Consider the following 27,831-nt stretch of genomic DNA (forward strand, 5'->3'; position numbering starts at 1 on the left):
TAATCACACATATTTAAATCTTTAGTTAAAAGTATATTCTTACATTTAATAGTTTTCTTTTCATAGGTCATACTAATTTTCAGGTGAGAAACATACCAAAAGTAGTATTTTCAGTGTTTACAAAAGCTTTAATAGAAAACTGCATAATCGAATGTTCGTGTACTGAGTTATATAAAAGCAACTAAATAATGAGAAGTAAACCATTTCTAAATTATGGAATCAAGCACACTCAATAAAAAATTCTGACCCCTTAGGTTTAGATAATTATTATAATTAAAATTACTGTAAATGCAATAGATGTTTTCCTTCAGTAATAAGCGTATTAACTTTTCTACAAAATGAGACTCTGGAAGCTGAGATTTTAATTATTTTATATAAAAACATGGACTTACTAAAATCCTAAGTAGAACTGGCTTAGCACCGTGTTTATTTTTTTGTTCTTATTTATTCCCAACTAAAAGGACAGTTTTTCTCATTTTTAAGTGATTTGTCTATCTCTACCAAAAGGCAGGGGGAAAACCCTAGTGCAATTAAAATATGGATTTTCACTTCATAATTCTCTACTTAATAAAGGTATCCAAATGATTTGCACTGATTAGTGTCCTTTCTTAAAATCCTCCATAAATATACTTTTGAGTGTTTCTTTCCTCAAAATAATATTGTTGCTATTATAAAGAATAACTGTTAAATATCTAGGTGACAAACAATTCATCTTTAGTAGGTAAAGACTAACAGCAAAGCTTATGTGACTCAGTGTATCTACAAACATATTCAATCTTACTTGCAATGCATTTGGATTTTTAAGTTTTATTGTTTTGTTTTTTTTTTTAAAAAACAGCTCATCCCTTCCCATTAAAATGATTTCTCAACTCACTACTGCTACTGCTAAGTCACTTCAGTCGTGTCTGACTTTGTGCAACCCCATAGATGTCAGCCCACCAGGCTCCCACACCCCTGGGATTCTCCAGGCAAGAACAATGGAGTGGGTTGCCATTTCCTTCTCCAATGCATGAAAGTGAAAAGTGAAAGAGAAGTCCCTCAGTCGTGTCCAACTCTTTGCGACCCCATGGATCACAGCCCGCCAGGCTCCTCCATCCATGGAATTTTCCAGGCAAGAGTACTGAAGTGGAGTGCCATTGCCTTCAGGTTGTGCCTATAGTTTGAAATTCACTGATCTAGAGATAGAATATGGCTTTTCATGATTCACTTATAAAAATGGAATGAAAAGGTTATACATTCACATTTACAAATATCATATAAGCTATATCCCATGAAAATAATTTAAAACTCAGTTTCAACAACTTTGAATAATCTCCTTTAAAACTAAAAAAACCTTTTTTTTTTGGTTGTGCCATGGAATTTCCCGAAAGCACTTTTAACAAGTTAAAAAATGTGTGTACGTATTTTTGTCCTCCTTTCTTGCCTTAATCTAAAAGTAAAAAGTCAAACTAGAAATCTTTTCAGTCACTGGTAGTTCATCCAATAGCATCAGCCTCAAATAAGTCAACAGAACCACTCGTTCGAATGCAGTGCTAGACAACAGATACATACTGAGAAATCCCTAAAAAAAAATAAGACTGAAAAACATAGGATGAAAAGTGAAACAATTTCCTTTATGTAGAGCTTTTAATATGATTATATGCAGACATGTCTCCAAAAGGCAGAGTTTGCCAGTATCCTTTTCGGCAGTTAGTGTTCAGTGGACAGATTCTGAAAAAGTGCCTTCAAGAAACTTCCACTTAATGAAAACGAGTTCAACCATGTATTTTAAACTTTATTGGACCAAAATCCAAAACAAACTCAAAATGGGCACATCAAGGTGGCACTGGATAGCACTATAAATCAGCAGTTGCAGATGTAATTGATAACAGTCTTAAATGTAAGACTTTTCTAATAGAAAATGTAAGTCAGAATGAATTTATTTAGATAATTTCTCTTGCTTTATACAAAGGATATGCGGAAGGAGGTCTCCAAAGGCAAACTATTTGAAAATCTAAATGTCTTAGATTTACAAAACTTTAAAAAACTAACAGAAAGATAAGATACAATCCTAGCTTGCCTAGTATTTTATTGTTTAAATGAAGACGTGTATATTCAGGTATTTCCTGAGAAATCTGTATGCAGGTCAAGAAGCAACAGTTAGCACTGGACAGGGAACAACAGATTGGTTCCAAATAGGAAAAGGAGTACGTCAAGGCTCCTTTATTGTCACCCTGCTTATTTAACTTATATGCAGAATACATCACGAGAAATGCCGGGCTGGATGAAGCACAAGCTGGAATCAAGATTGCCGGGAGAAATATCAATCACCTCAGATATGCAGATGACACCACCCTTATGGCAGAAATTGAAGAACTAAAGAGCCTCTTGATGAAAGTGAAAGAGGAGAGTGAAAAAGATGGCTTAAAGCTCAACATTCAGAAAACTAAGATCATGGCTTCCGGTCCCATCACTTCATGGCAAATAGACGGGGAAACAATGGAAACAGTGACAGACTTTATTTTTGGGGGCTCCAAAATCACTGTAGATGGTGACTGCAGCCATGAAATTAAAAGATGCTTGGTCCTTGGAAGAAAAGCTATGACCAACTTAGCATATTTAAAAGCAGAGACATTACTTTGCCAACAAAGGTCCGTCTAGTCAAAAGCTATGGTTTTTCAAGCAGTCATGTATAGATGTGAGTTGGACTATAAAAGAAAGCTGAGCACAGAAGAATTGATGCTTTTGAACTGTGGGGTTGGAGAAAAGAGTCTTGAGACTCTTGAGAGTCCCGTGGACAGCAAGGAGATCCAACTAGTCCATCCTAAAGGAAATCAGTCCTGAATGAATATGGAAGGACTGATGCTGAAGCTGAAACTCGAATACTTTGGCCATCTGATGCGAAGAACTGACTCATCTGAAAAGACCTTGATGCTGGGAAAGACTGAAGGTGGGAGGAGAAGGGGACGACAGAGGATGAGATAGTTGGATGGTATCACCGATGCGATGGACATGAGTTTGAGTAGGCTCTGGGAGTTGGTGATGGACAAGGAAGCCTGGCGTGCTACAGTCCACGGGGTTGCAAAGAGTCACACACACTGAGCGGCTGAACTGAACTGATATTCAGGTAAACACAACATACAAAAATCTACTCACAACCAGTAAAGCTTATAGCAAAAAACAGCCAACAGGTTGAACTGTTATATGAAGCACATTGTCGGAATTAGATTATGAAGGTGAAGGAAAAAGTCTACATGATAAAAATTCCTATCTGGATAAGTAAGAGTATCTTATACAGAGCATTTAGGTATATTAGTATAAAAATGGAGTAGTTCAGCTCAAAGATCTTCTTGTATAATAATCTAAAAATCTAGTTCCAAAAGATGACAATTTAACTTACTGAGTATAGTATTTTTCAATAAAACTAATTATATGAATTTCTGTATTATATCTTTCCATTTTGAGCAACTTATTTTCATAAAATTCATACTTTAACATTATCATCTCTACCTTACAAAAATATTAAAAGTTTCCCCATTATACCCTCAACAGTAATTCTTGTCACTAAAAATGTTACAAGGATACCCGTAAGGGAATAAATCTATTTCACTACTTTGTTATCAAGAGCCAAATTAAACATATTTGAAAGAAGGGTGATTCAAAATTACTGCTTAAGTTTATATCATTGGATATGCAATTTTAAAGAGATTAAACATAGCAGAATTCTTTTGAGTAACCAGTAAGTTGCAGTTGGGGACTTCACTATATCTCAGATGGTAAAGAATGTGCCTGCAATGCAGGAGACCTGGATTCGACCCCTGGGTCAGGAAGATCTCCTGTAGAAGGAAAGGCAACCCACTCCAGTATTCTTGCCTGCAGAATTCCATGGACAGAAGAGCCTGACAGGCCACAAAGAGTCCACGAGGTCACAAAGAGTCCAGCATATGCTTACTTAGGCTAAGCAATTAACACACACACAAGATGCAGTTAAGAAAAAAAAAGGCGGTGGCGAGGTGGGGGTACTTTAGAACAGGAAAGGCTTGGGGTGGCATTTGAGCTCTGCTTCTAACTAGCTGTATGACAGGACAGTAATACTTCATGTATAAAATGGGAACAATTACCTTGATAATTTTAAAGAGTATGTTACATAATAGACATTAAATGCATAATCTGGCATATTACTGGGACACTAAAGAATTTACACATTTACTTTTTCTTTTCCCCTTTATAGTTCTTAGGTTAGGAATTAGAATCTAAACTTATTTGATAGAGTAAATGCAGTATTAGGCCATATGGAAGTTAGTATGTTTTAGGACACAATTTTAGTTCACACAAACTGAGTGCCTTACTACCTATCAAGTACCTAAGAGAAAAAGATGAAAAACATATGGCCCAAGAGGGCCACAGATATATTCTGTACTAGAGTAACCCAGCAAGAGATAATGATGCCTTAACAAGGAAGTGGTAGCAGATAAAAAAAAAAAAAAAAAGGTTTGAGAATTATCTAAGGAAAAAATACACAGGACATGGTGAATGGATGTGGAAGAAAAGAGTTTGAGGAGGAATAGGATGACTTCCAGGATTCTGCCATTTTTGTGAGGTTGGGCAAGTTATTAATGTTGATGACTGATAAGCAAATACAGGAAGAAAAAAATATGCAGGGACTAGGACTGGAGGGGAAAGATTAAGTATTCTTTTGAATAGATGAACTGAAGCAATTTATAGATGGCAAGCTATCAGCTGGATATCTAAGTATGAAACTCAGGGAAGAGGTGAGAACTGTATTCTTTCGATAAATCATAGGAATGCAGGAAATCATTCAGGGACACTATGTAGAATGGAAAGATCAATGAGCCAATGGCACCCTTAGGAGGTTAAGAGGTGGGCAGAGTAAGAGAAGCTTACAAAAGAAAATGAATGGTCAGAGAGACAGGGAACGAATCAGAAGAGTATATATAGTATTTCTAAACTAAGTTAGTACTGTACAGAATTGAAAGAAAAAACTAACAAACCATGATATAAAATGGTAGGGAAGTTAAAATAGGACTAACATAAGATCACTAGATTTTAAAAACAGGACAAACCTAACTTTTGCTAGAAAGTTTCAGTAAAATAATAGGGGCAAAAGACAGATTGTAGTGGGTTGAGAAAAGTCTGAAAGGTAAGAAGATAGAGACAGCAACTATAGACTACTCTGAAGAAGGTGATTTTAAGGCAGAGGAATAGTTACCATGAAGGGGACTCAGGGTCCAGATGGTAGTAGGGGGATTTGTTTTGTTTTGTTAATAACAGGTTTGACCATATTTATAAGCTGAGGAAGAACAGGAGGGGCTGAAGATACAGATTATTAAATGATAGCATAAAATTATAGGATTATGAACACAGTAGGAAACTGGCCTGAATAGAAAGGGAGTACCTCAACCTCTGGTACAGGACAGGAAGGAGAGGTGAGTAAACTAGAAATCTGAATAAATCTTTGCCTGATTACCTTGAATTTATATAAAAAACAACAGAGTTCCCATGGGCTTCTCCTTGTAACTCAGTTGGTAAAGAATCTGCCTGCAATACAGGAGACACAGGCTCGATTCCTGGGTAGGCAAGATCCCCTGGAGAAGGAAATGGCAACCCACTTCAGTATTCTTGCCTGGAGAATCCCATGGACAGAGGAGCCTGGCAGGCTACAGTCCACAGGATCGCATGAGTCAGACACAACTTAGCGACTAAACCACCACCACCCACTGATAGTGAGGTGACTGGAGAGGAAGCTTGAACAGAGGGGCAGAGGTTTGATAAACAACTGCTGAAGCAAATTAAAAACAGTGACCAAGTGAAAGTGATATAAGGAGTCGCAAGGTACAAGCTTAGCAATGAAATTTGAGTTTGCAGTGGCACCAATACAAAAGTTACAGAATGTTCTGGAGCAGTACTCAGCACAAAGTACAGGGTATTAGAACAAAGAAAGTTTAGTTTAGTTTTAGAATTTTGTAAAGTAGGACAGAAAGTTGAAGGCAACCGTGAGAGAGAGCGGTTCAGATGATCTAACATGAAAATCAGGTCTGAAAGAAGAAAAAAGGAGACCTGAAAGACTGGCAGAAAATGGAGTTTAAAATGGACTGGAAATCAAATAACAGTGTAAGAGGAATGAGACTATGAACCATCTAGAAAGTTATTTATAGCCTGCAAACTACTGGATTTCTGATGCTGAGAAATTCTGGGTTACAGAAAGATTGAAATGTAGCAAGTGCTTAATGATCAGCAGATAACTGTTACAGAAGTTAAGGTAAAATTACTCTGAGGCTAGTGAACAGTAATGATAACATGGACACATTACATTACTGAAGAAGGGTGGAGAAGCAGAGAGAAATCAAGTGTCCAGGTCTCAAATGAATGTGAAAGAAAAGACTGGGGGTCAGAAGAGAGAGAAGAGAGTATGCGCTGGATCACATGCAACGAGGATTTAGAAAGGGCACTGAGGTGGCTGGGCCCATGACTATCTGGCCTCCTAACCCTTTATTAGCAGGATGTGTTAAGAGAAAGTCCTCCACAGAGGGAAAATACTCTCTTCTGAGAGAGCTAAATAAAATGGAGGGAATATAGGAGAAGACATAAAGAGAAAGGTCTGGGAGAGATGGTAACAAGATAGGTCAGAGGTATCAATGGGGAGGGAAGCATGACAATGAGAGCATCGAACAAAACAGACTTAATGACCGCACCTAAGGTGGCTTCCCTGGTGGCTCAGAGGGTAAAGCGTCTGCCTGCAGTGTGGGAGACCCGGGTTCAATCCCTGCATTGGGAAGATCCCCTGGAGAAGGAAATGGCAACCCACTCCAGTACTCTTGCCTGGAAAATTCCATGGACAGAGGAGCCTGGTAGATGTAGTCCATGGGGTCTCGACGAGTCGGACACGACTGAGCAGCTTCACTTTCACAAGGTAAATCTAATTCATGAGAGCTGGGCTACAAAAAAGGCTGAGCACCAAAGAACTGATGCTTTCGAACTGCGGTACTGGAAAAGACTCCTGAGAGCCCCTTGGACTGCAAGGAGATCAAACCAGTCAGTCCTACAGGAAATCAACCCTGAATACTCATTAGAAGGACTGATAAAGCTGAAGCTGCAATACTTTGGCAACCTGACGCAAGGAGTCTATTCACTGGAAGATCCTGATGCTGGGAAAGACTGAAGGCAAAAGGAGAAGGGGGTGGCAGAGGATGAGAGGATGAGTCACCAACTCAATGGACATGAATTTGAATTAACTCCAGGAGATGGTGAAGGACAGGGAATCCTGGTGTGCTGCAGTCCATGTTGTCACAAAGAGTCAGACACAACTGAATGACTGAACACAACAAATCTAATTCTACGAAATAATAGAATTCAACTGCGCTCAACACAGTTAAATCCTAAAATACTACAATGTTTCTATACAAAGTCTGGATTTAATTTGGAATTAACAGGTGGTTCAGATGGTAAAGTGTCGGCCTACAATGCGGGAGACCCGGATTCAATCCCTGGGTTGGGAAGATCTCCTGGAGAAGGAAATAGCAATCCACTCCAGTATTCTTGCCTGGAAAATCCCATGGACGGAGGAGCCTGGTAGTTTACAGTCAGTCCGTGGGGTTGCAAAGAGTTGGACACGACTGAGCAACTTCACTTTCTATTAAAATTTTAATTTTTTTCTCATTTAATCTCCATTTGAATTTAATTCTGACCTAAAGATAATAGAAAATGTATATATTAAAATTTCCCAGATTACTGAACATATAACTGAATAATGTTAACACATTTGGCACTATTTCTGAAAAATGATCAGCGAATTTTAGCTAAATAATTGAAACTATTTTCACTTTTTTCAAATCTAGGATACATTCCTATTGAGAGCATATACCAAAGTATCTTGAAGATGTGAGCTATGTGGCCACTTTTTGCCCTCTCACAAACAGCATGGGATTTACTTTTATTTATACCCTGCTTTTGAAATGATAATTTATTCAGATATACAGGAAAAACTATTTGTCCATTTATATTTTAAAATGAAAAAAAGTGCCCTCTATTGTAATTTTAAGTCAGAAAAAATCATGGATGAAATCTGGTCAGAAATTTGGGATCTAAATTCTTTTCAATTTTATATTAAAGCAAAATATTTCAGACTAGAAATATTTATGCCCATCTTACATTCCAAAAATATAAAGCTTATCCCCTTGCATCACAGACACACCTAAATTAAACTACTTTAAAATGGAATTTATTTTTTAAACTCTTTAAAAATTCATTAGAGAAAGCCTTAAAAGAAGTATGATTAGAGTGGGAGTATGTAATAAGCCCTGACATCTAACGTCACACACTGCTAGTGTCTGGTGTATAATATATACTAAAACTAGTATAAAGCTGCTATACTAAAGGGGAAAATGATCTTCAAATGAAATGGTGACTGAGCAAACAAACAAATCTCAGACCCACAACCCACACAAATATAATACAAATGAATTATAAAAAATTAACAAAAAAGCACTATCTATAAACCTGCCTAGAGTGATTTTATTAAAAAATGCATTACTTTACCAGAAATGTTAACTCTCAGTTTGTTTTCCATTGAATACCTTTATAAATAAATGTACAGATTTCAACAACAATTTAAATCTATAAACACAATTATGTTAAAAACTAAGGTGTCAAAAATTATAATTTTCAGATAAATCTATACAAATTTACAAGTAAATCTTCAAATGTTACTTTCTATTTCTTAAATGTGAATATAGTACTAAATTTAATCCTACACAAGCACTAGACACTTAACTTAGAAAATTAAAACAGTAATTGTTTCACAAGTTTTAAGTCATAACTAGCAAACATATTACATCTGCTTTGACATAAAGTTTAAGACTAGGATACGAAAAAGAAAACAGCAAATTTAAGGAGTATTGATAGAAAAAGAAGTTGACCTTTAAATAACACTTCGAAAGTCAAAGTCTGGTCCAAAATAGTGTACTGGTAAAGCAAATTAAAGAACACCCACATTATAGAATACTATACAGCCACTTAAATGTTCTGAAAAGTATTTAAAGATATGGGAAGATACTCCATATTTATATATGAAACACAGAAAATTATCTACATGGTATGATTCTGCTTGGTATAGAAATCCTTACTGGAATTAAGGATAACTTCTATTTTCTTCATTATTATTTTTCTATGATATATATATTACTATTACAATCAGAAAGATTTTACTTAAAAATCACAATTATATCCTGTTCTTACCTGAAGGTACTAGAGAATCCTGTTCAATAATTCTTGCGGAGGCCAAATCACTGATAATATACTGTAACCTTAGATGTCTGAATACTGACACAAATGGTTTTCCTTGCTCAGTTTCAAGGAAGGTCATACCTTCAAAATCTACAAAACAAATAAAACCAAACAAAAAAGCTTAAACTAAATAGTTATTATTTTCAAAATTTATTAATTTATCTATTCAAACTTGGGGAGATTTAGGAAAAAAAAGCCCCTAATTGGTCCTAATTAGACCCTTGGGCTGGGAATTCAATTGATGCTTTTCTGAGGACTGGAGCTTACAGCACACAGCCCAGCAAGGGGGGAAAGGAAGGCTTGAGAATGGTGGTTAAGGGTATGATATCTTTCCAGAATCCCTTTTCCCAGGGACTGAACACTTCAGTGGAACTCGAGCCCAAATGCCTCATTCAAGGGTCTTCACAAGACACCGAGGACCCGGAACATTTCTTGGCATCTTTCTAATTTACACTTTAGTTACAAGCGATGAACATTACTTAAAACCTTAATTCTGTACTACAATACAAAATAAGATACAAAGACATTGTAGCTGTGAATCTGCAACACAGGGTAGTATTTATTGTTAAAATAATTCAAAGTTATGGATTTTTTCTTCTAGGGAGAATTTAAGCTTATTCCCAAATATACTCTCAGGGGCATTCCAATATGCTCTCATGAGTGGGAAGGAAAGGTCTGCTGCTATCAAGCATGGACTTGCACATAATCCTTAGCCTGTTTTCTGTTACAAGGTAAACTCATAGCAGTGGACTCAGCCTTGTTGCTATGATAGGGAATTAAAGAAGTAATCCTTAAGTATAACTATGCAGAAAATTTTCTAAATTTCTATTGTTCTCTTGGTCCTGACGTATATCTGAAAAGACAAATAATTAAGATAACCTAAGAGGAATATCGGGCTTCCCCTGGGCTTTCCTGGTGGCTGAGACGATAAAGAATTTGCCTGCAATGAGGGAGACTCGGGCTCAATCCCTGGGTCAAGAAGATTCCTGGAGAAGCAAATGGCAACACATTACAGTATTCTTGCCTGGAGAATCCCATGGACAGAAGAGCCTGGTGGGCTACAATACATGGCGTCGCAAAAGAGTCGGACACGACTGAGTGACCAAACAACAACAAAGAGGAATATACTAAAATATAGTGGGTAAGGGGACTACAAGTGATCTTTTTGGTCTTATTTTCTAGGTTATCTGTCACTTTTATAATTTAAAAACTGTTTGAAATAAACTTCTGAAGTCCTCTTTGAAAAACAAGGGCATCAGACATACATTCTGCCTTATGCAGTAAATGCTTCCCTGAAAAGTTTTCTTAAACTGTATACTTTTATACTACTGAGGCTGGGACAGAGAGCCTAGAGTGGGAAAACCAGAAGGCAGAGGGGACCACAGTTTTCTATTCTAGTTTCTGCCACTTAGGCTACAAAATAATTTCTCTCTTGATGGACTGTTGCAGTTAATCCAATTGGAGCTCAAGTGAGCATAAATTTATGTCAAAATTTACCTAACATCTACTGTTTCTATTGACCATCTTTGTCTTTTTAACTTCTCACCTTCTTTATCTTTTCCAGCTTTTACTTTTGTTTTTTAACTTAAATTTTCTCCTTTACTTTTTTCCTTTACAATTTCTTAAATCCCTCTTTAACTTCCATAAAGTACAACTTAAGACAGGAATTTAGTGTTTTATTCTTGAAGCAAATAAAGTTAGATTTTATTGCTATGGTCATTTATACATTTTTGGTTCATGAGCTTCAAGGAAAGACAATTAGCTAGTAAATCTTACTACATAATTCTAGAAAATTTATTTAAATAAGACTAAAAAAGCATGCTGAATTTTAATATAAGAGCCTCTATTCATCAATACACTTAAAACAATCTAAACTGAAATATAAATGCAACACATATTTGTGACAAAGAACTGGTTATCAAGAATATAAAAAGAATGCCCATAAACCAGTAAGAAAAGACAATTAAAATACTAAAATAGGAAAAAGACCCAAACAGACATTTCACAGAAGAAGAAACATATGCTGATAAACACACAAAGAGCTGTTCAATCTCTTTAGTTTTCAAGGAAATGAAAATCAATACCACATGAAATAGTATGAAATAGTTCAATAACAACAGAAAACAGGATGATATGTTGTCCAGGAGTAGTTGAATCTGGCTTGTACTGGCTCACAGGAGCTGATGGCATGCATTTCTTTCCAACTCCACATTCAGTAGTATCATGTTAGCCTGAAATTAATCATGCTAAGAAAATTTGTTATCATTAAAATTTTTTTTTAATGCTATAAAGAAGTGTTTGTTTTTTTTTTTCAGAAAGCCAGCTTACCAGCATATCACTATGTTATGCATTCATGTTAAGACATGTGTAGAATGTCATAACATTATTTTTTAAAAGCAAGGGAAAAACAAACACAAAACTAAAGACAGTGGTTGGCGAAAGCTGAAGTGACACAACAGGAAAGAAGCACATGAATAGACTGAATTATTAATGTTCTAGTACTTATTAGTTCACTGAGGTTCAATACATTTTTTTTTAAAGAAAAAGGTAATTATGCATAGGTAAAAAATGATAGTGAACTAAGAAAATCATGAACTAAGGACTGTAATTTTTATCCACTCTTTTGCTCCTGATGGCCATTAAAATTTTTTTTCTATAATCTCCTTTATCCAACCTAAATTTTTTCAGTATAAATAAGGGATTGAGTTAGATCATTCCCAACATCCTCTCCAGCTCTAAAACTCTCTATCCATAAATCAGGGTTCAATTTTAATTAAATTTCAATTAAAAAAAAAAGTTCAGAATAACAATTTTAATCACACCTTTTTTCCTCTTAGAAAACCAGACATCTGTTTCAGTCAAAAGCTGTTTTAAAGATCCATTCCAAGAAGGCACAAGTTGAAGGAACATCCACTAGATAAAAAAAAATAGGTAAGAAAAAAACCCTATAAAACTTCGTTATTTTGAGTTCACATTTTCAAACTGCTTTCTTAAAACATAGTATCTAAAAATTTAATTTCCATTTTATAACCAACTGAAAGAAGTACAACTATTACATGATATGTTCATAAGCCTTAAATTCATCATGGCATTAATCGTGGTCCAAAGATAAAAACTAGAGGAGCGTAGAAGGAATAAGCTAATACCTGAAAAATACTTATGGTTTCAAACGCACTACTGTTTTAGTATTAAAAAGGTAAATGTTCTACATGTGTGTGTACATAGATACATATAAAATATTCTATATTATATTATAGAGTGTAGATACAATACATATATACAATATATAAAATATACTAATTTTCTCAATTAACAATTAAGTTTCACTACATACTATGTGAGATTATAAAAGAAATTAAATATGGGAAAACGGAGTTTCTCATTGTCTAACTGCTGTTGAGACAGTATGCAGAGTAATGAAGAACATGAATTTTTAAATCCTGGCCCTGTCAATTAATAGAGAGGGAAATTACCTAATTTCTCTGGGCTTTAATTTCTTCATTTGCAAGATAAGCGTGATAATATGTCAACCTCACAGGACATTAGAATTAATATGGGTAAGATACTCAGAGCAGTGCCTACCTAGCACATATGAACACTCAATACTTATGAGAAAGAATGAATGCTAACAGTGGCTCAGAGAGAGACATGGGCTGTCTACTTTCCTTTAATGACAGGTTACCACATTTACTAAACTTCCTTGAGGAAAAACAGTAATAGGATCTCACCCAGAAGGTGACTCATTCCCAGGCTTCATGACCATGTTAATGTAAACTTGGTGCTAAGGACAAAAGGCTAACAGCAAAATCACGTAGTGGGGAAAGCAACAGACTGGAACTCACAGACCTGGGTTCTGCCTCATGTCTGCCATGTAGTAATCGTAAGAATTCTAAGTGTTACCATCTACAGAACAAAAGCAACAGCCCATTTGTCTCTTCAGAATTGTGAAAACAAAATTATACTAAAAATGTTGAAACCTTACAAAAGGAAAAAAAAAAAAAAAGTGAGACATATGTCTGAAGTACAAAAGACCTTTAAAAGAACCTCAACATTCTCTAGAAAAATTTGTGAAAAACTCATCATGAAGTTATTAATTCAACTGAAGCTCAATTCTGAAAACATTCCTGAAAACCACATAAAATAGTTAACATTTCTGATCATGTAAATAACATGTTAATTATTGGGGAAAAAAAACCTTGGAAAAAACAGAAATGTATTCCTAGAAGAGAAAAGTATACAGAATACAAATAAAATTACTCATGACACCAATTCCCTAAGCCTAAAGACTTAGCATTCTGGCATATGTCCTTTACCTTTTCTTACATGTATAATCACTCTCTCGCCACTGGACACTAGCTGTTTTCAGTTTTTCACTACTATAAGCAATGCTGAGTGGCTATCTTTACACACATCATATTATGGAAATACCTTTTTAAGGGCTGTGTATACATCCATCTCCACTTGCATCACAAACAAGTTAGATGAACCAATGAGTTGTTTCATGACATTTATACTAGAAAAGATAAAAGAGAAGTAGTGAGCCTCTCTTTATACAAAAGTTAAAGACCCTGGTCGAACTGAAAACGTTTTTAAAAGTCTTTTTTTATCAAAAGAAAACACGGAATTAAAAAACTACATCAGTCTTTTTGCCCAAGACAAAGAATCTTAGACAAAAACAATCAATTTGAATGTAAGGATACTTATAATTCAGACTGTATGCTGCAAATGGTTTTTTCTTGCACTGCTGGGGAAACAAAGAGCTTGCTCCGTTGACTAATCAAGGTAAAGCAAAGTTCTAATAAGTTTTAGCATGCTCTCATAAAGTAGCAGCCTCCCCTTTCTTTTGCCTTTCCCTTTCATTCAATTAAAAAAAATTCTGTCAAAATTCACTGAAGAAGATGTATCTTCAAAGTAACCTTTTACCTCTAGGCTTAAGAGAACTGCTTAGTCATAAAACAAGCTTTTATTTTATTAAGGGAGTAATATCAAGAAATAAGTGTTAGTGTAAATTTAGAATGGAAATGGTATTACTAGCTCTTTTCTTTTTTCCCTTCCCCCCCTCACTACCCTCAACAAGCCAGAAGAGCATATGAATTTTTAGGATGACCACTATGATTTATTTTCCTTTTGAAAAAAGCTCAATGAGAATTATATAAGAGAAAAAGTGTTGCTATGCCTTGACATTATTAGGTGATGATTTTCTGGTAGAATACAATAGTTCTCAAATCTTTCTATCAAAGTACCTCTTAAGGGCAGATGAAAGGAAAGGACCCAGGAATCTAGGAGATGGCTAGCCATAAAAATAACACTTCTATTAATTTTGTATTTATAAGCCCAAAGAAACTTGAATTCTCTCTTTTCCACGATGTATTTAAACATAAAAATGTTTACTTCTCTCTTACTCCTCCCTACCCTTTGCCCCTCAAAAAGTCAGCAAAATTGAAAAACCAGTAAGCCACTGTTAAGCCTTTGGTTTTGTACATTTCCATCAGAATGCTATACACTCCCAGGGACATTTGTATCCCTGTTTCAGAAGCACCACTGTCAAGGTACTGCAATCCTGAAAGTGATTATAGAGTTTCTGGCCTTTACAAGTTCATTCCCACTCTGAATTTCTCAGACCCATAGCAAATATGTTAGCTCCATTATTACAAATAAGTTCAGAGAGGAGAGACCATGACATAATCACCTCTACCTCCTTCAAAGCCCTCAACAGAGTAACTTTACACATAGCAGTCATTCAGAAATTACTTGAAGGGAGGAAGGAAGAACAAGCAAACTAAATAAAAGACCACTTTAATTGTGAATTTAATTTCATCAGTCTTAGTAACAAGTTTAAGACTATTTTCTCAAATGTAATTTCTGGATAATAAGAGATGGTGGTTTTTAAAATAAATCTTTAGATTCTTTAAGAGTCCAGCAAAAGTGAGGTAACCCTAGAGACTTTCTATAGTTTTATAGCAGCAATGAATTTTTCCATTAAAATTGATTAAAACAGTAGACATAATATGCACTGTATCAAAAAAATGCATTGTATCATTTGCAACAAAGGAAAGAAACAGATACATTCCATTAAATTTACTTTTTCATAATATATTTTTGTTTTATACAAAAATGTCTTACATACTTTTAACAAATGAAGAACAGTCTTTTAGATAATTATGAAGCTATTTAAAATTCAAATACCTGAGTTCTTTAAAAAGTTCAACATTCTGGTGAGTCATCAAATTGTTTAGAAGCCATTCAAGGCACCTGAAATTAAAACATGGAATTATTTCATTATACATTATATATTTATGATTTATTGAGTAGGACATACAGTTAAAGTAAAAACAGAGTATTAATCTTGCTAGGACATGCTCAAATATTTTAATTTAACAACTGGAAATTTAGTACTGTTTTTGTCAGCAGTTAGTATGGGAATATTCCCTTAATATTAATAAGAGCCTTTCTAATTGAGAAAACTTCATTTTCAAGTTCATGTTAAATGGTTTATGAAGGGCCTTACATACTTCTGTTACCTTCTTTATAATTTGAAAATGGGTACTGCAATTCTCAAGACTTAAAACACTGCCAGTAGTTGCACTGATATACAGTCAGCCCTCGGTATCCGCAGGTTCTGTATCCGTGGATTCAACCAACCGAGAATTGAAAATATTGGAGAAAAAAATAATAACTTCAGAATGTTCCAGAAAGCAAAACTTAAATTTGTCGCAAGACAGCAACTATTTACATAGCATTTACAGTGGATTTATAACTATTTACATAGCCTTTACACTGGTATAATAATAATCCAGAGATGATTCACAGTATACAGAAGGATGGTTATTTGAAAATACTACACCATTAAATAAGGGAGGTGAGCAACCGCAGATTCTGGTATACACCCAGGTCCTAAAGCTAATCCCCTGCGGATAGTGAGGGACGACTGTAGTGGCTATTATGCCTACTGCTTTAAAACATTTGATAGAAATGTACTGTAAAGAGGGACCATAGTTTTTATAAGCATGTATAACCCACCCACAGTCACAGAGACCACACTTTTGAAGAATTTACTAATTAGTCCAAATATAGAAAGGAACCTTTTATAGCAAATTCTATTCTTTTTTTTCCTCTTTTTTTTAAAATAGCTATACATTCTCTTAAGAAACCAAAGCAATCAAATTCCCGAAAGTGGAATGAGGGGGAACACAAGCAAGGCAACTCACTTCCTCTTTACAGAATCTAGTCCATAGGTCCCTGCGGATGTGTAATAGCCACACACAGTTTTCACATTGATTGTCTCCTTCATCGTCTCACCACACTGCTGTATTAAACCATCCTGCAAATATAAATAAGTGCTGGAAAGGCCCATTTCATACGTGAAAAATTAGTTCTGAGTATGTGCTTTCACATATTAAAAAGGAGAAAAAAAAAAAAAGGAAGGAAGAAAGAAAACCATTAAGTGCAGCAAGCCTAAATCTTTTTTGAAAGTCCAGTAAAAATTCCTAAAAAAAAAAATAATCCAGGAAGTATTCAACTAAATACTTGAACTGAAAAATGGAAGGGAGAGGGTAAAAGCAGTAAAGACAGAGATAAAAATTGCTAACTCTTTTCTGTTCTCCTCTCTGGGACCTTTGCAAACTTAAGCAGCATTCTGTTTCACCTGTTCTTTTAAAACTAAGACCTTTTTATATAATCAGACGACTATGTGATGGGCTAGGCAAGTACACAGTATGAATCAAGAGCAAGTTTTTATTAAAGTTTAAAACACCTATCAATATCTAAGAAATATACCTAAGACAAATATAGTATTGTTTTAAACTTACATTGAAATTTTAATCTAAAATGTTTATATAGAAGATTTCAAATAGCTAATTTTATTTATGATAGGGAAAGAATTCTGTCATTTTTTTTAAATTCTGTCATTTTTCACTCCAATTTCTGAGCTATATTCACCATGCAAAAGTATTACTGTTAAATAGCTAAGTCATAAGGATAATGCAGAAAGTGAATTTACTCAAATTTCTGAACTACGTCCAACATGCAAGAGTATTATTGTTAAATAGCCAAGTCACACAGATAATGCAGAAAGTGAATTTAGAATAAAACTGGAAAAGGATTAAAAGTTTAAAAAGTGTAATTATTGAAAATAAGTATCAAAAGGATTAAAACATTAAAAAGTCAAATTACCTCAGCCAAGGATATTTAACAAGCTATTAACTATTATTTCAAATAAACCAGTATAAAAATGCCACATGAAAAGAATCTTAACTTTTTTAAATGATCAAAATAAAATGTTGACTCAAACTGGGATTTTAAACCTTCTAGACTCTGCCCCTTTCCTTTTAAAACCCATCTGTGCCATCAGGTCTAGTGGATAATCCCTGCTTAACCTCGCCAGTATCCAGTTTTCCTCTCCATGCTTTTAACCTCATCTAGACCCTCCCATGGATTACTGCAATAGGATTTATAATCAACTTTCCTTTCAGCTCATTCTTCACATTGATCCCAAGCACTCTTTCTAAAATATAACTTTATCTTTCCTCGGATTAGAATTTTTCAAAATCAAGTATGCAAAGTGTTAACTTTTTAAAAGGTACTGAGGGACTTTCGTGATCTGGCCTCTGCCTCTTTTCCTCCAACCCTTCTTCTATTCTATGCTAGATCTGTGTTCCACTCAGATTCTCTAATGCTCCATTATTTTCTCATTTCTATGTCTTAGTTTTCTGCATGAAATGCTCTCTCTTCCTCTCTCTTCTTACTTCACAAGATAAACACATTTTTAGTTTTTAAGACTCAACCTCAAACACAACTTCCTTCTTTGACACTACCAGGTTAAACTGACCACTTTGCACATCCACTAAATGCTACAGAAAGTTTATCATCATATCTATAATATTGGACAGCTCTTACTTTACTTTTTGGGCCTGTATATCAACTCTTCCTCCTTGACTCTATACACATTATATTGTGAGCTTCTTGAAGGCAAGCTACTGCTGCTAAGTCGCTTCAGTTGTGTCTGACTCTGTGCAACCCCATAGACGGCACTCCACCAGGCTCCCCCGTTCCTGGGATTCTCCAGGCAAGAACACTGGAGTGGGTTGCCATTTCCTTCTCCAATGCAGGAAAGTGAAAAGTGAAAGGGAAGTCGCTCAGTCGTGTCTGACTCTTAGCGACCCCATGGACTGCAGCCCACCAGGCTCCTCCGTCCATGGGATTTTCCAGGCAAGAGTACTAGAGTGGGGTGCCATAAGGCATAGATATCTTTATTTACCTCTGGATCTCTATGCCTAGCTTGACACACTGCTCAATATACTTCTGTTGAATGAACAAATCTGTCATTCTACCAATAGATTATATACATTTAGGTGGTTTACACACAATTATTTCCTAAGAAAACATTTATATAGTAAGCACTCAAAGTTTTCTGAATCCATGAACTATATGAATAATCAAATCATAAGCCACTTGCTTCATAATAGTCAAGATAAGTTATTAATGCACAGAAAGAAGTGAAAGTCGCTCAGTCACGTCTGACTCTTTGTGATCCCATCGGCTACACAGCCCATGGAATTCTCCAGGCCAGCATACTGGAGTTGGTAGCCTTTCCCTTCACCAGGGGATCTTCCCAACCCAGGGAATGAACAGGTCTCCTGCACTGCAGGCGGATTCTTTACCAGCAGAGCCACAAGGGAAGCCCCATTAATGCACAGAAATGTATAAATGGATTTAGACAAGTATATTTGTTTCACATTATAGTCTTGTCTAGTCAAGGCTATGGTTTTTCCTGTGGTCATGTATGGATGTGAGAGTTGGACTGTGAAGAAGGCTGAGCGCCGAAGAATTGATGCTTTTGAACTGTGGTGTTGGAGAAGACTCTTGAGAGTCCCTTGGACTGCAAGAAGATCCAACCAGTCCATTCTGAAGGAGATCAGCCCTGGGATTTCTTTGGAAGGAATGATGCTAAAGCTGAAGCTCCAGTACTTTGGCCACCTCATGCAAAGAGTTGACTCACTGGAAAAGACTTTGATGCTGGGAGGGATTGGGGGCAGGAGGAGAAGGGGATAACAGAGGATGAGATGGCTGGATGGCATCACGGACTCGATGGATGTGAGTCTGAGTGAACTCCAGGAGATGGTGATGAACAGGGAGGCCTGGCATGCTGCAATTCATGGGGTCGCAAAGAGTCGGACACGACTGAGCGACTGAACTGAACTGAATAATCATTCTAAGATCTCTACATAGAAACAGCCTGCATTCATTTTACACAAATATCAAGATCCTCCTCATTTGTAGTAAAATTTTTGGTTAAACATTTTAAATGACTTATCACAAAAGAAATATTTATATATTCATTTTAAAAATTATAAAAAGCTAGGTTTTACTATTGTTTTTGGAAGGGATACCTTGAAACAAAGACACAAGTGTTATTATTTTTTGAGTACTGTGCATACTTACCAATTGCAGCATACAAGCTGCTGCCAAAATAGCAATGACTCGACTTGGCTTTATTAAGACATCATCTCGATACAATGACCCAAATGCCACCTGAAGTGCTGAAAGCAAAATACACAGATAGAATGAAATAACAATTTTAGCTGTAAGAATATTACAAGAATAAGAACAGTCTTTATACACTAAGACATATGTCTAAATCTAGTATAAATGGATAAGATGATCATCACTAATAAAACTACTGCTGCTGCTGCTGCTAAGTTGCTTCAGTTGCGTCTGACTCTGTGCGACCCCATAGATAGCAGCCCTCCAGGCTCCCCCGTCCCTGGGATTCTCCAGGCCAGAACACTGGAGTGGGTTGCCATTTCTTTCTCCAATGCATGAAAGTGAAAAGTGAAAGTGAAGTCGCTCAGTCGTGTCTGACTCCTAGTGACCCCATGGACTGCAGCCTTCCAGGCTCCTCCATCCATGGGATTTTCCAGGCAAGAGTACTGGAGTGGGGTGCCATTGCCTTCTCCAATGCATGAAAGTGAAAAGTCAAAGGGAAGTTGCTCAGTGGTGTCCGACTCCTAGCGATCCCATGGACTGCAGCCCACCAGGCTCCTCCGTCCGTGGGATTTTCCAGGCGAGAGTACCAGAGTGGGGTGCCAATAAAACTACTGGTAACGGTTATGGACTGATGATGCTTTAATAACAATGCTATACATTTCCATCAATTCTATCAAATCATGCTGGATTCTCCTACATCTAACCTTGATATCAGTTAGTGGTCAGAATTAAGACACCCTTGGAAAGAGTTTTATGAAGATGTCCCTGAGTAGATCAATCGTTAAGTACAACTGCACAGACCAAATGACAGTCTTAACCCTGGTGGTTCAGTGCTTCACTGTGGAGCATGGAATATCTCCTGTCCTGTGAGTGAGCGCTCAGTTGTGTCCAACTCCTTGTGACCGCATGGACTGTAACCAGTCAGGCAGTCCTCTGTCTACGGAATTTTCCAGGCAAGAATACTGGAGACTGTTGCCATTTCCTCCTCCAGGGGATCTTCCCGACCCAGGAACTGAACCCGCATCTCCTGTGACTCCTGCCACCACAGCTGTTTGAACCTGAGCATCCTTCTCTCTACTGCCATTCTCATGCATGTCCTGCAAGGTTTGCTTTATAAACATTCTTTGCCCATGAGGTTAGTACTGGGTACTTCCACTTCAGTTATCAGAGAGAGACGCAGGAGCACCAGGACAGGAGTGAGAACTATAGTCTGATCCTACCTCACTAAACTGCTCTGAGACCTAAAACAAGTCTCTTAAATCCTCCTGGCCTCAGCTTCCTCATCTAAAGACCATTATAGCTCTAAAACAATACTGACTACCTGATACATCTGCTTGTTCCCAGAAAAGATCTTTTTGTGTAGGGAATAATCAGTGAATACTGTTTACGGCTTACTGTTTACTGGTCATACTTCTCCTTTCTTCACTCTACATCCTCTATATCCCAGGCAGATATATTTTTAAACATGAAGGAAACAGACTGATGAAGCTGACACGACTAAGTAAGATTAGGGATACACAGAACAGAATCGATAAAGTATAGAGTAAATCAATAAAAAATCCTCACAGTGAGTGTTAAAAGGAGCTTTTTCCCTAGTTAACAAGGTTAGAAGAAAATACTTTCTGCCGAAAGGATAAAAAGGTTATGTTTCTATCATTTTTACATAATAGTAATTATGGTACCAGTTACCTTCTATATCAATATTCTGGTCAGGAATCTCCAATTCAATGGTATTCATGCTGGATTCTTTCCAAGAACCACTGAACATACTAGAAAAGTAGCCAGACTTAACAAAATGAAAAAGAAATTATGATAAAGAAACTATTAGGCTTATCAAAATACTATGTTTTTAATTAAAGAAAACTAAATTTTCATATTACTATCTGAACTGAATTCCTATGTTACTACTTGAACCAACTAAGCTTTTCACTCAGTGGAACAATTTCTGAGTATATTAGATATATATGTTCTCCTTTTCAATAGTATTCCAAATTCAAGCATAGAAATTATATATTTAAGTATCTCATAAACATATGACAGCATATAAGATGGACACAAAATAATACACTAAGGAAGAGAGAAAAGAAACTAAAAACTGTTGAGTCCTTATTCTATTCTTTTCCCCTAACTTTTTCCATTTTTGTCAACAGAAGGCATTAAAATAAGTACCTCTCTGGAATGACAGAAACATACTCCTAGGCTGGTATGACAATGAAAACTCAAAATCTGTTTCCTAGACCAAACTTAAGTTTTCACTAACAATATTAACAGTGTATCTCTTACATAATGAGACTTTCCATCAGACAGGACAAATACTCATGCAAAAGACTACTGTAAAATACAATGAGAAAGAACAAAACTTAAAAGAATTTGAGTTAAGTGACTACCTTTGCTACTCAAAGAGAAAAATAAAATACTTACTTGACATAAATATATTTTGTGTAAGCTCCACTCTTCTCCTAGAGCACAAATCTTAATGTCACTGTTTTCACCATTTAAAAATAATGTTTGATAAATATATTTGGATGTACTCTTCAGTTTTTTCCTGTTAAAAGAAACGCAAACATTATGTATGTGTAATACAGAATATTTTACTTATTTTGCATGTAACTCTAAACACTCCTTTTGCTCAATTTCTATTAAATAGAACCAATCTGCCCACGGTGTAAAAAGATAGAGATATTATATATTCAAATGTGCTTATGTATGGAAGGGCACATAAAAAACTAATAATAGTGGTTATCTCTGGAATACTCTATTCCCAAGAGGGGCAACAGTGGATAGAGAGGGGTGGAGTGGGAGGGAGACCTTTCACTATACACTTTTTTGCAATTTTTGATTTTTGAATTAAGTCAATTACCTATTCAATAAAGATAAGTCAGCATGGTGATTTTGCTTATTTCCTTGTTTAGAAATCAGCACTATGGACAATGTCAATATAGCTGCAACATAGTTCTGCAACTACAAAATAAAGAACAAGACCTACACAAGTATTTAAATAGTAATTTACATGTGATCTTACTTTAGTACCAAACAACTTTTTTTTAATGTAATTTATTTTTATTTTTGGCTGTGCTTGGTCTTCGCTGTTGTGCGGGCTTTTCTTTAGCTGCGGCAAGCGGGGGCTCCTTTCTAGTTACAGCGTGCGAGTTTCTTACTGTGGTGTCTGCTCATTGTGGACAATGGACTCCGGGACACGCGGGCTTCAGTAGGTGCAGCTCTGGGGCTCTAGAGCATAGATTCAGTTGCTGAGGCGCATGGGCTTAGCTACTCTGTGGCGTGTGGAATCTTTCCAGACCAGGGATGGAACCCATGTCTCCTGAATTGGCAGGTGGATTCTTTATCTAAGCCACCAGGGAAGCCCCTAAACTATTCTTAAACTCCTTAAAATGTGTTCTTCCCTAAATTAGACAAATGGTTTACAGCCTCAGACCAAAGATTTTCAAAACTATGCTGAAGGGAGAAGTGTGTCTTAGGGTTTACAAAGGAGAGTGAGGAGTGAATTCTGGGTATCCCATCTAATCTCAACCAGAACTGCATCACATATTATTATGCATCTGTAAATATCCTGGATTTGGGCCTAAGATTTAAAGGAAGAACTATGTAATTTTTGTTTTGACAATCTGTGATCAAGATAGTCCAACCAGTAGGTGAGGAAACCCCTAGGCAGAGGCTGATCAATATTTTTTATACTCCTGGCCAATCCTGACAGCTTTCCTAGTAAAACTTTTAAATGTAAACAAAGAAAAAAACCATTAATCATTGATTAATGAAAAATGTAAAATTAATGATTTTTATTAAATGTAAAAAAAAATCAGTAATCATTCTGACAGCGTCTTATATGTGTGTATTGAATACCTCTTCCCAACAGACAATAAAAATAGCACATGCTTTGGTGATAGACACTGAGTCCCAGCTCTAGAGCAGCTCAGTTACCTTACATGTGAAAAAAAGGTATAAATATTCACTTCACTGGGTTACTGTAAGAGATAAATAAGACAAGTAGTCTAGTGCAGAAAGGAATAAACCCACAACAGGAAAAAGGTGAGGTTGGGTTTATCACGTGATGAGAGAATTCCATGGATCTGGAAGTCAGAAAACAAACTGGAATGGTAACGAGCAGTGAAAGCCACAGCCCAAAATGTATCAGGATCTAGAATGGAGGCTGAAGCCCTTCAGAACGGTGGGGCTGGGAGGATGAGATCTCAAGAGAAAAAGAAGGCTGAAGTGAGGCAGAAAATGGGGAAACGTGTTCCCCTAGTGACCTCCACCACTATGAACACAGAGTACAGATAACTCTTGCAAACAGAATGCAAGGTTTTTCTAGAAAGAATCAGAATATATTTATCAGGAAGAATTAAGACTCTGGTGTAGGTGTTGGGAGCCCCAGACAAAGCTATCTTCATCCTGGCATTTGAGCAATCTGTAACCTGTTACTTACCAACCTATTCATAATCCTGGTTCCCAAACTGTGTGCCAAAGCACCTGGAGCACCACAGCAAACTCAGGGAGGCATGTGAAAGATCCCAAACTTAAAGGAAATCACAGCAACATCATTCAGATACTATGTGATCTACACTATTTACTTGTTTGAACCTGACTATTAAATATTTCTTTAGGGCCAGAGGTACCAAGAAAAACATTATTGAGACACGAAGGATACTGTGAACCAATAATGTTTGGGAATCTCTGTTCTAAAACAGAGCATGTCGCACCCATATACAATCATATACAACTTAGTAGACAGTCTTCCTACTCAAAGGGGAGGCTCAGTAGTAATAAATCTATTTATTCAACACACACACACACATAAACACACAGACACACAGACACACACACGCTACCCATTCTGAGGCAGACAACCAAGGATTTCCCAACATAAGCAAATTAGGAGTATTAAAGACTATTTTTAAAAAGAGAATTTGGCATCAGAGGAAATGTATAATTCAGGGAAAAGAGAACTTAAAAAAAAAAATCCCAACACTCTAATTATAACTAGCACACCTACAGAGTTGAGATTTTTTATTGTTATTCAGTTGCTCAGTCAAGTCCAACTCTTTGAAACCCAAGGACTGTAGCATGCCAGGCTTCCTTGTCCTTCATCATCTTCCAGAGCTTGCTCAAACTCATGTCCATCACATTGGTGATGCCATCCAACCATCTCGTCTTCTGTTAACACCTTCTCCTCCTGCCTTCAATCTTTCCCAGCAACAAGGTCTTTTCTAATGAGTCGGCTCTTTGCATCCGGTGGCCAAAGTACTGGAGCTTGTTTCAGTACCACAGTTCGAAAGCATCAGTTCTTTGGCACTCAGATTTCCTTATGGTCCAACTCTCACATCCATACATGACTACTGAAAAAACCATAGCTTTGACTAGATGGACCTTTGTCGGCAAAGTAATGTCTCTGCTTTTTAATACAGGGTCTAGGTCTGTCATAGCTTTTCTTCCAAGGAACAAGTATCTTTTAGTTTCATGCTGCAGACACCATCTGCCGTGATTTTGGAGCCCAAGAAAATACAGTTTGTCACTGTGTCTATTGTTTCCCCATCTATTTGCTATGACAGTTGAAATTATTACATTTATAAAATAGGATGCTATGATAAAAGATGACTCAGAAGAAGAGGGAGAAAAGAGCTCTTAGGACCAAAAACACAGTTGCTGAAATTAAAAGAAAAAAAAGACAAAGTTAAGGAAAATTTCCTGGAACATAAAGCAAAAAAGACCTAGAAAGAAAAAAAAGAGAAAGAGGTACAGTCCAAGAGATTCAAAATCCACTTAAGAGGGGTCCAAGAAAGAAAAAACAAAGATAACAGAAGAAGGGAATTATAGAAGAAAGCTTCCCCCAGGCAGTCTTTAGACTGTAAGGATCCACCAAGCACCAAGGCCATTCAAAGACCTATACTTAAGTACCTTCTAAATTCCAAAGTACCGAAGAAAAAATTCCAAAAGCACCAGAGAGAAAAAAAAAGACACCTAAAAAGAAAAGAGAATTAGACCAGTATCATATTTCTCATCAATATGGTAGGCTAGAAGACAATGAATTAATATAATCAGATATAAAAAGTTATTTCAGATTAGACTTCTACACGGAGTCAAAAGATGACTAAACTGAGAGACTAAATTTACAACTGGGTAAGCACAACATCTGCTGGATCATTGAAAAAGCACGAGAGTTCCAGAAAAATATCTATTTCTGCTATATTGACTATGCCAAAGCCTTTGACTGTGTGGATCACAATAAACTGGAAAATTCTGAAAGAGATGGGAATACCAGACCACCTGACCTCCCTCTTGAGAAATCTGTATGCAGGTCAGGAAGCAACAGTTAGAACTGGACATGGAACAAAAATACTGGTTCCAAATAGGAAAAGGAGTACGTCAAGGCTATATATGGTCACCCTGCTTATTTAACTTCTATGCAGAGTACATCATGAGGAACGCTGGGCTGGAAGAAGCACAAGCTGGAATCAAGATTGCAGGGAGAAATATCAATAACCTCAGATATGCAGACGACACCACCCTTATGGCAGAAAGTGAAGAGGAACTCAAAAGCCTCTTGATGAAAGTGAAAGAGGAGAGTGAAAAAGTTGGCTTAAAGCTCAACATTCAGAAAACGAAGATCATGGCATCCGGTCCCATCACTTCATGGGAAATAGATGGGGAAACAATGGAAACAGTGTCAGACTTTATTTTTTGGGGCTCCAAAATCACTGCAGATGGTGATTGCAGCCATGAAATTAAAAGACACTTACTCCCTGGAAGGAAAGTTATGACCAACCTAGATAGTATATTCAAAAGCAGAGATATTACTTTGCCAACAAAGGTCCGTCTAGCCAAGGCTATGGTTTTTTCAGTGGTCGCGTATGGATGTGAGAGTTGGACTGTAAAGAAGGCTGAGCGCCGAAGAATTGATGCTTTTGAACTGCGGTGTTGGGAGAAAACTCTTGAGAGTCCCTTGGACTGCAAGGAGATCCAACCAGTCCATTCTAAAGGAGACCAGTCCTGGGTGTTCTTTGGAAGGACTGATGCTAAAGCTGAAACTCCGATAACTCTGGCCACCTCATGCGAAGAGTTGACTCATTGGAAAAGACTCAGATGCTGGAAGGGATTGAGGGCAGGAGGAGAAGGGGATGACAGAGAATGAGACGGCTGGATGGCATCACCGACTCAATGGACATGAATTTGAGTGAACTGTGGGAGTTGGTGATGGACAGGGAGGCCTGCTGCTGCTGCTGCTGCTAAGTCGCTTCAGTCGTGTATGACTCTGTGCGACCCCATAGATGGCAGCCCACCAGGCTCCCCCGTCCCTGGGATTCTCAAGGCAAGAACACTGAAGTGGGTTGCCATTTCCTTCTCCAAGGCCTGGCGTGCTGCAATTCATGGGGTTGCAAAGAGTCAGGCACGACTGAGCGACTGAACTGAACTGAAGCACAAATTACCTTCGTTAGCAATTTTCTTAGGAAAATATACTTGAGGATGTAGTTCCCTCAGAAGAGTTCAGAAAAGACACAGGCTACAGAAAACAGGATCTAATCCTACAGACGGGGTCAATGTCTGTCCCAAGAGAAGTGTTGACCTATAGGACAATGAATCCAGATTGGAACAAGAGGATGAAGGGACCTGGGAGGGAGGCTTGGGTTTAAATAAGACGGGCTCCATGCAAGTGTGTTTGGAACGAGAAAAATCTGAAGACAGGATGAAGGAATTTTATTCTTTTGTCCAATGGGTGGAAGCCAGTCAGAGAAGTCTAAGAAAATAAAAAAGCAACACACACACAAAGAAACAGTATTGTTCTAATAAGCTACAAATGAAAACAGGGTTCGAATTTAAACACTTAGTGGAATGTAAAAAAAAGAAAAAAGATTCAATTTAATTATGAGGTTAGAAGATTTCTCCCAAGAGAAAAACAAGTGGTTGTGACTTTGGACCCAGGAAGTACGATTTATAATCCTAGCACACTACTTGACTCTGCAGTGAACAACGTTTACACAGCTCTAACAACAAATAACTGTTCACTAGATTTCAATTTTGAGACACTCTATGGACAAGAAACTAAAGATGTGG

The 27,831-nt window shown here is 36.8% G+C and overlaps 1 protein-coding gene across 1 annotated transcript in view; it reads right to left on the reverse strand.

Moving 5' to 3' along the window:
• Positions 1-27,831, reverse strand: part of GMCL1 (germ cell-less 1, spermatogenesis associated) — a 56,171-nt gene that overhangs the window by 25,082 nt on the left and 3,258 nt on the right. The window contains exons 2-9 of the mRNA XM_069582917.1: positions 22,189-22,312; positions 21,457-21,553; positions 19,723-19,820; positions 16,491-16,603; positions 15,469-15,534; positions 13,711-13,795; positions 12,105-12,195; positions 9,235-9,372 (exon numbers count right to left, since the gene is read on the reverse strand). Coding sequence (XP_069439018.1) covers positions 9,235-9,372; positions 12,105-12,195; positions 13,711-13,795; positions 15,469-15,534; positions 16,491-16,603; positions 19,723-19,820; positions 21,457-21,553; positions 22,189-22,312 — 812 coding nt within the window. The remainder of the gene's footprint in view (positions 1-9,234; positions 9,373-12,104; positions 12,196-13,710; positions 13,796-15,468; positions 15,535-16,490; positions 16,604-19,722; positions 19,821-21,456; positions 21,554-22,188; positions 22,313-27,831) is intronic.

This window comes from Ovis canadensis, chromosome 3 (assembly GCF_042477335.2).
Source record: "Ovis canadensis isolate MfBH-ARS-UI-01 breed Bighorn chromosome 3, ARS-UI_OviCan_v2, whole genome shotgun sequence".
In the NCBI taxonomy this organism is placed as follows: Eukaryota; Metazoa; Chordata; class Mammalia; order Artiodactyla; family Bovidae; genus Ovis; species Ovis canadensis.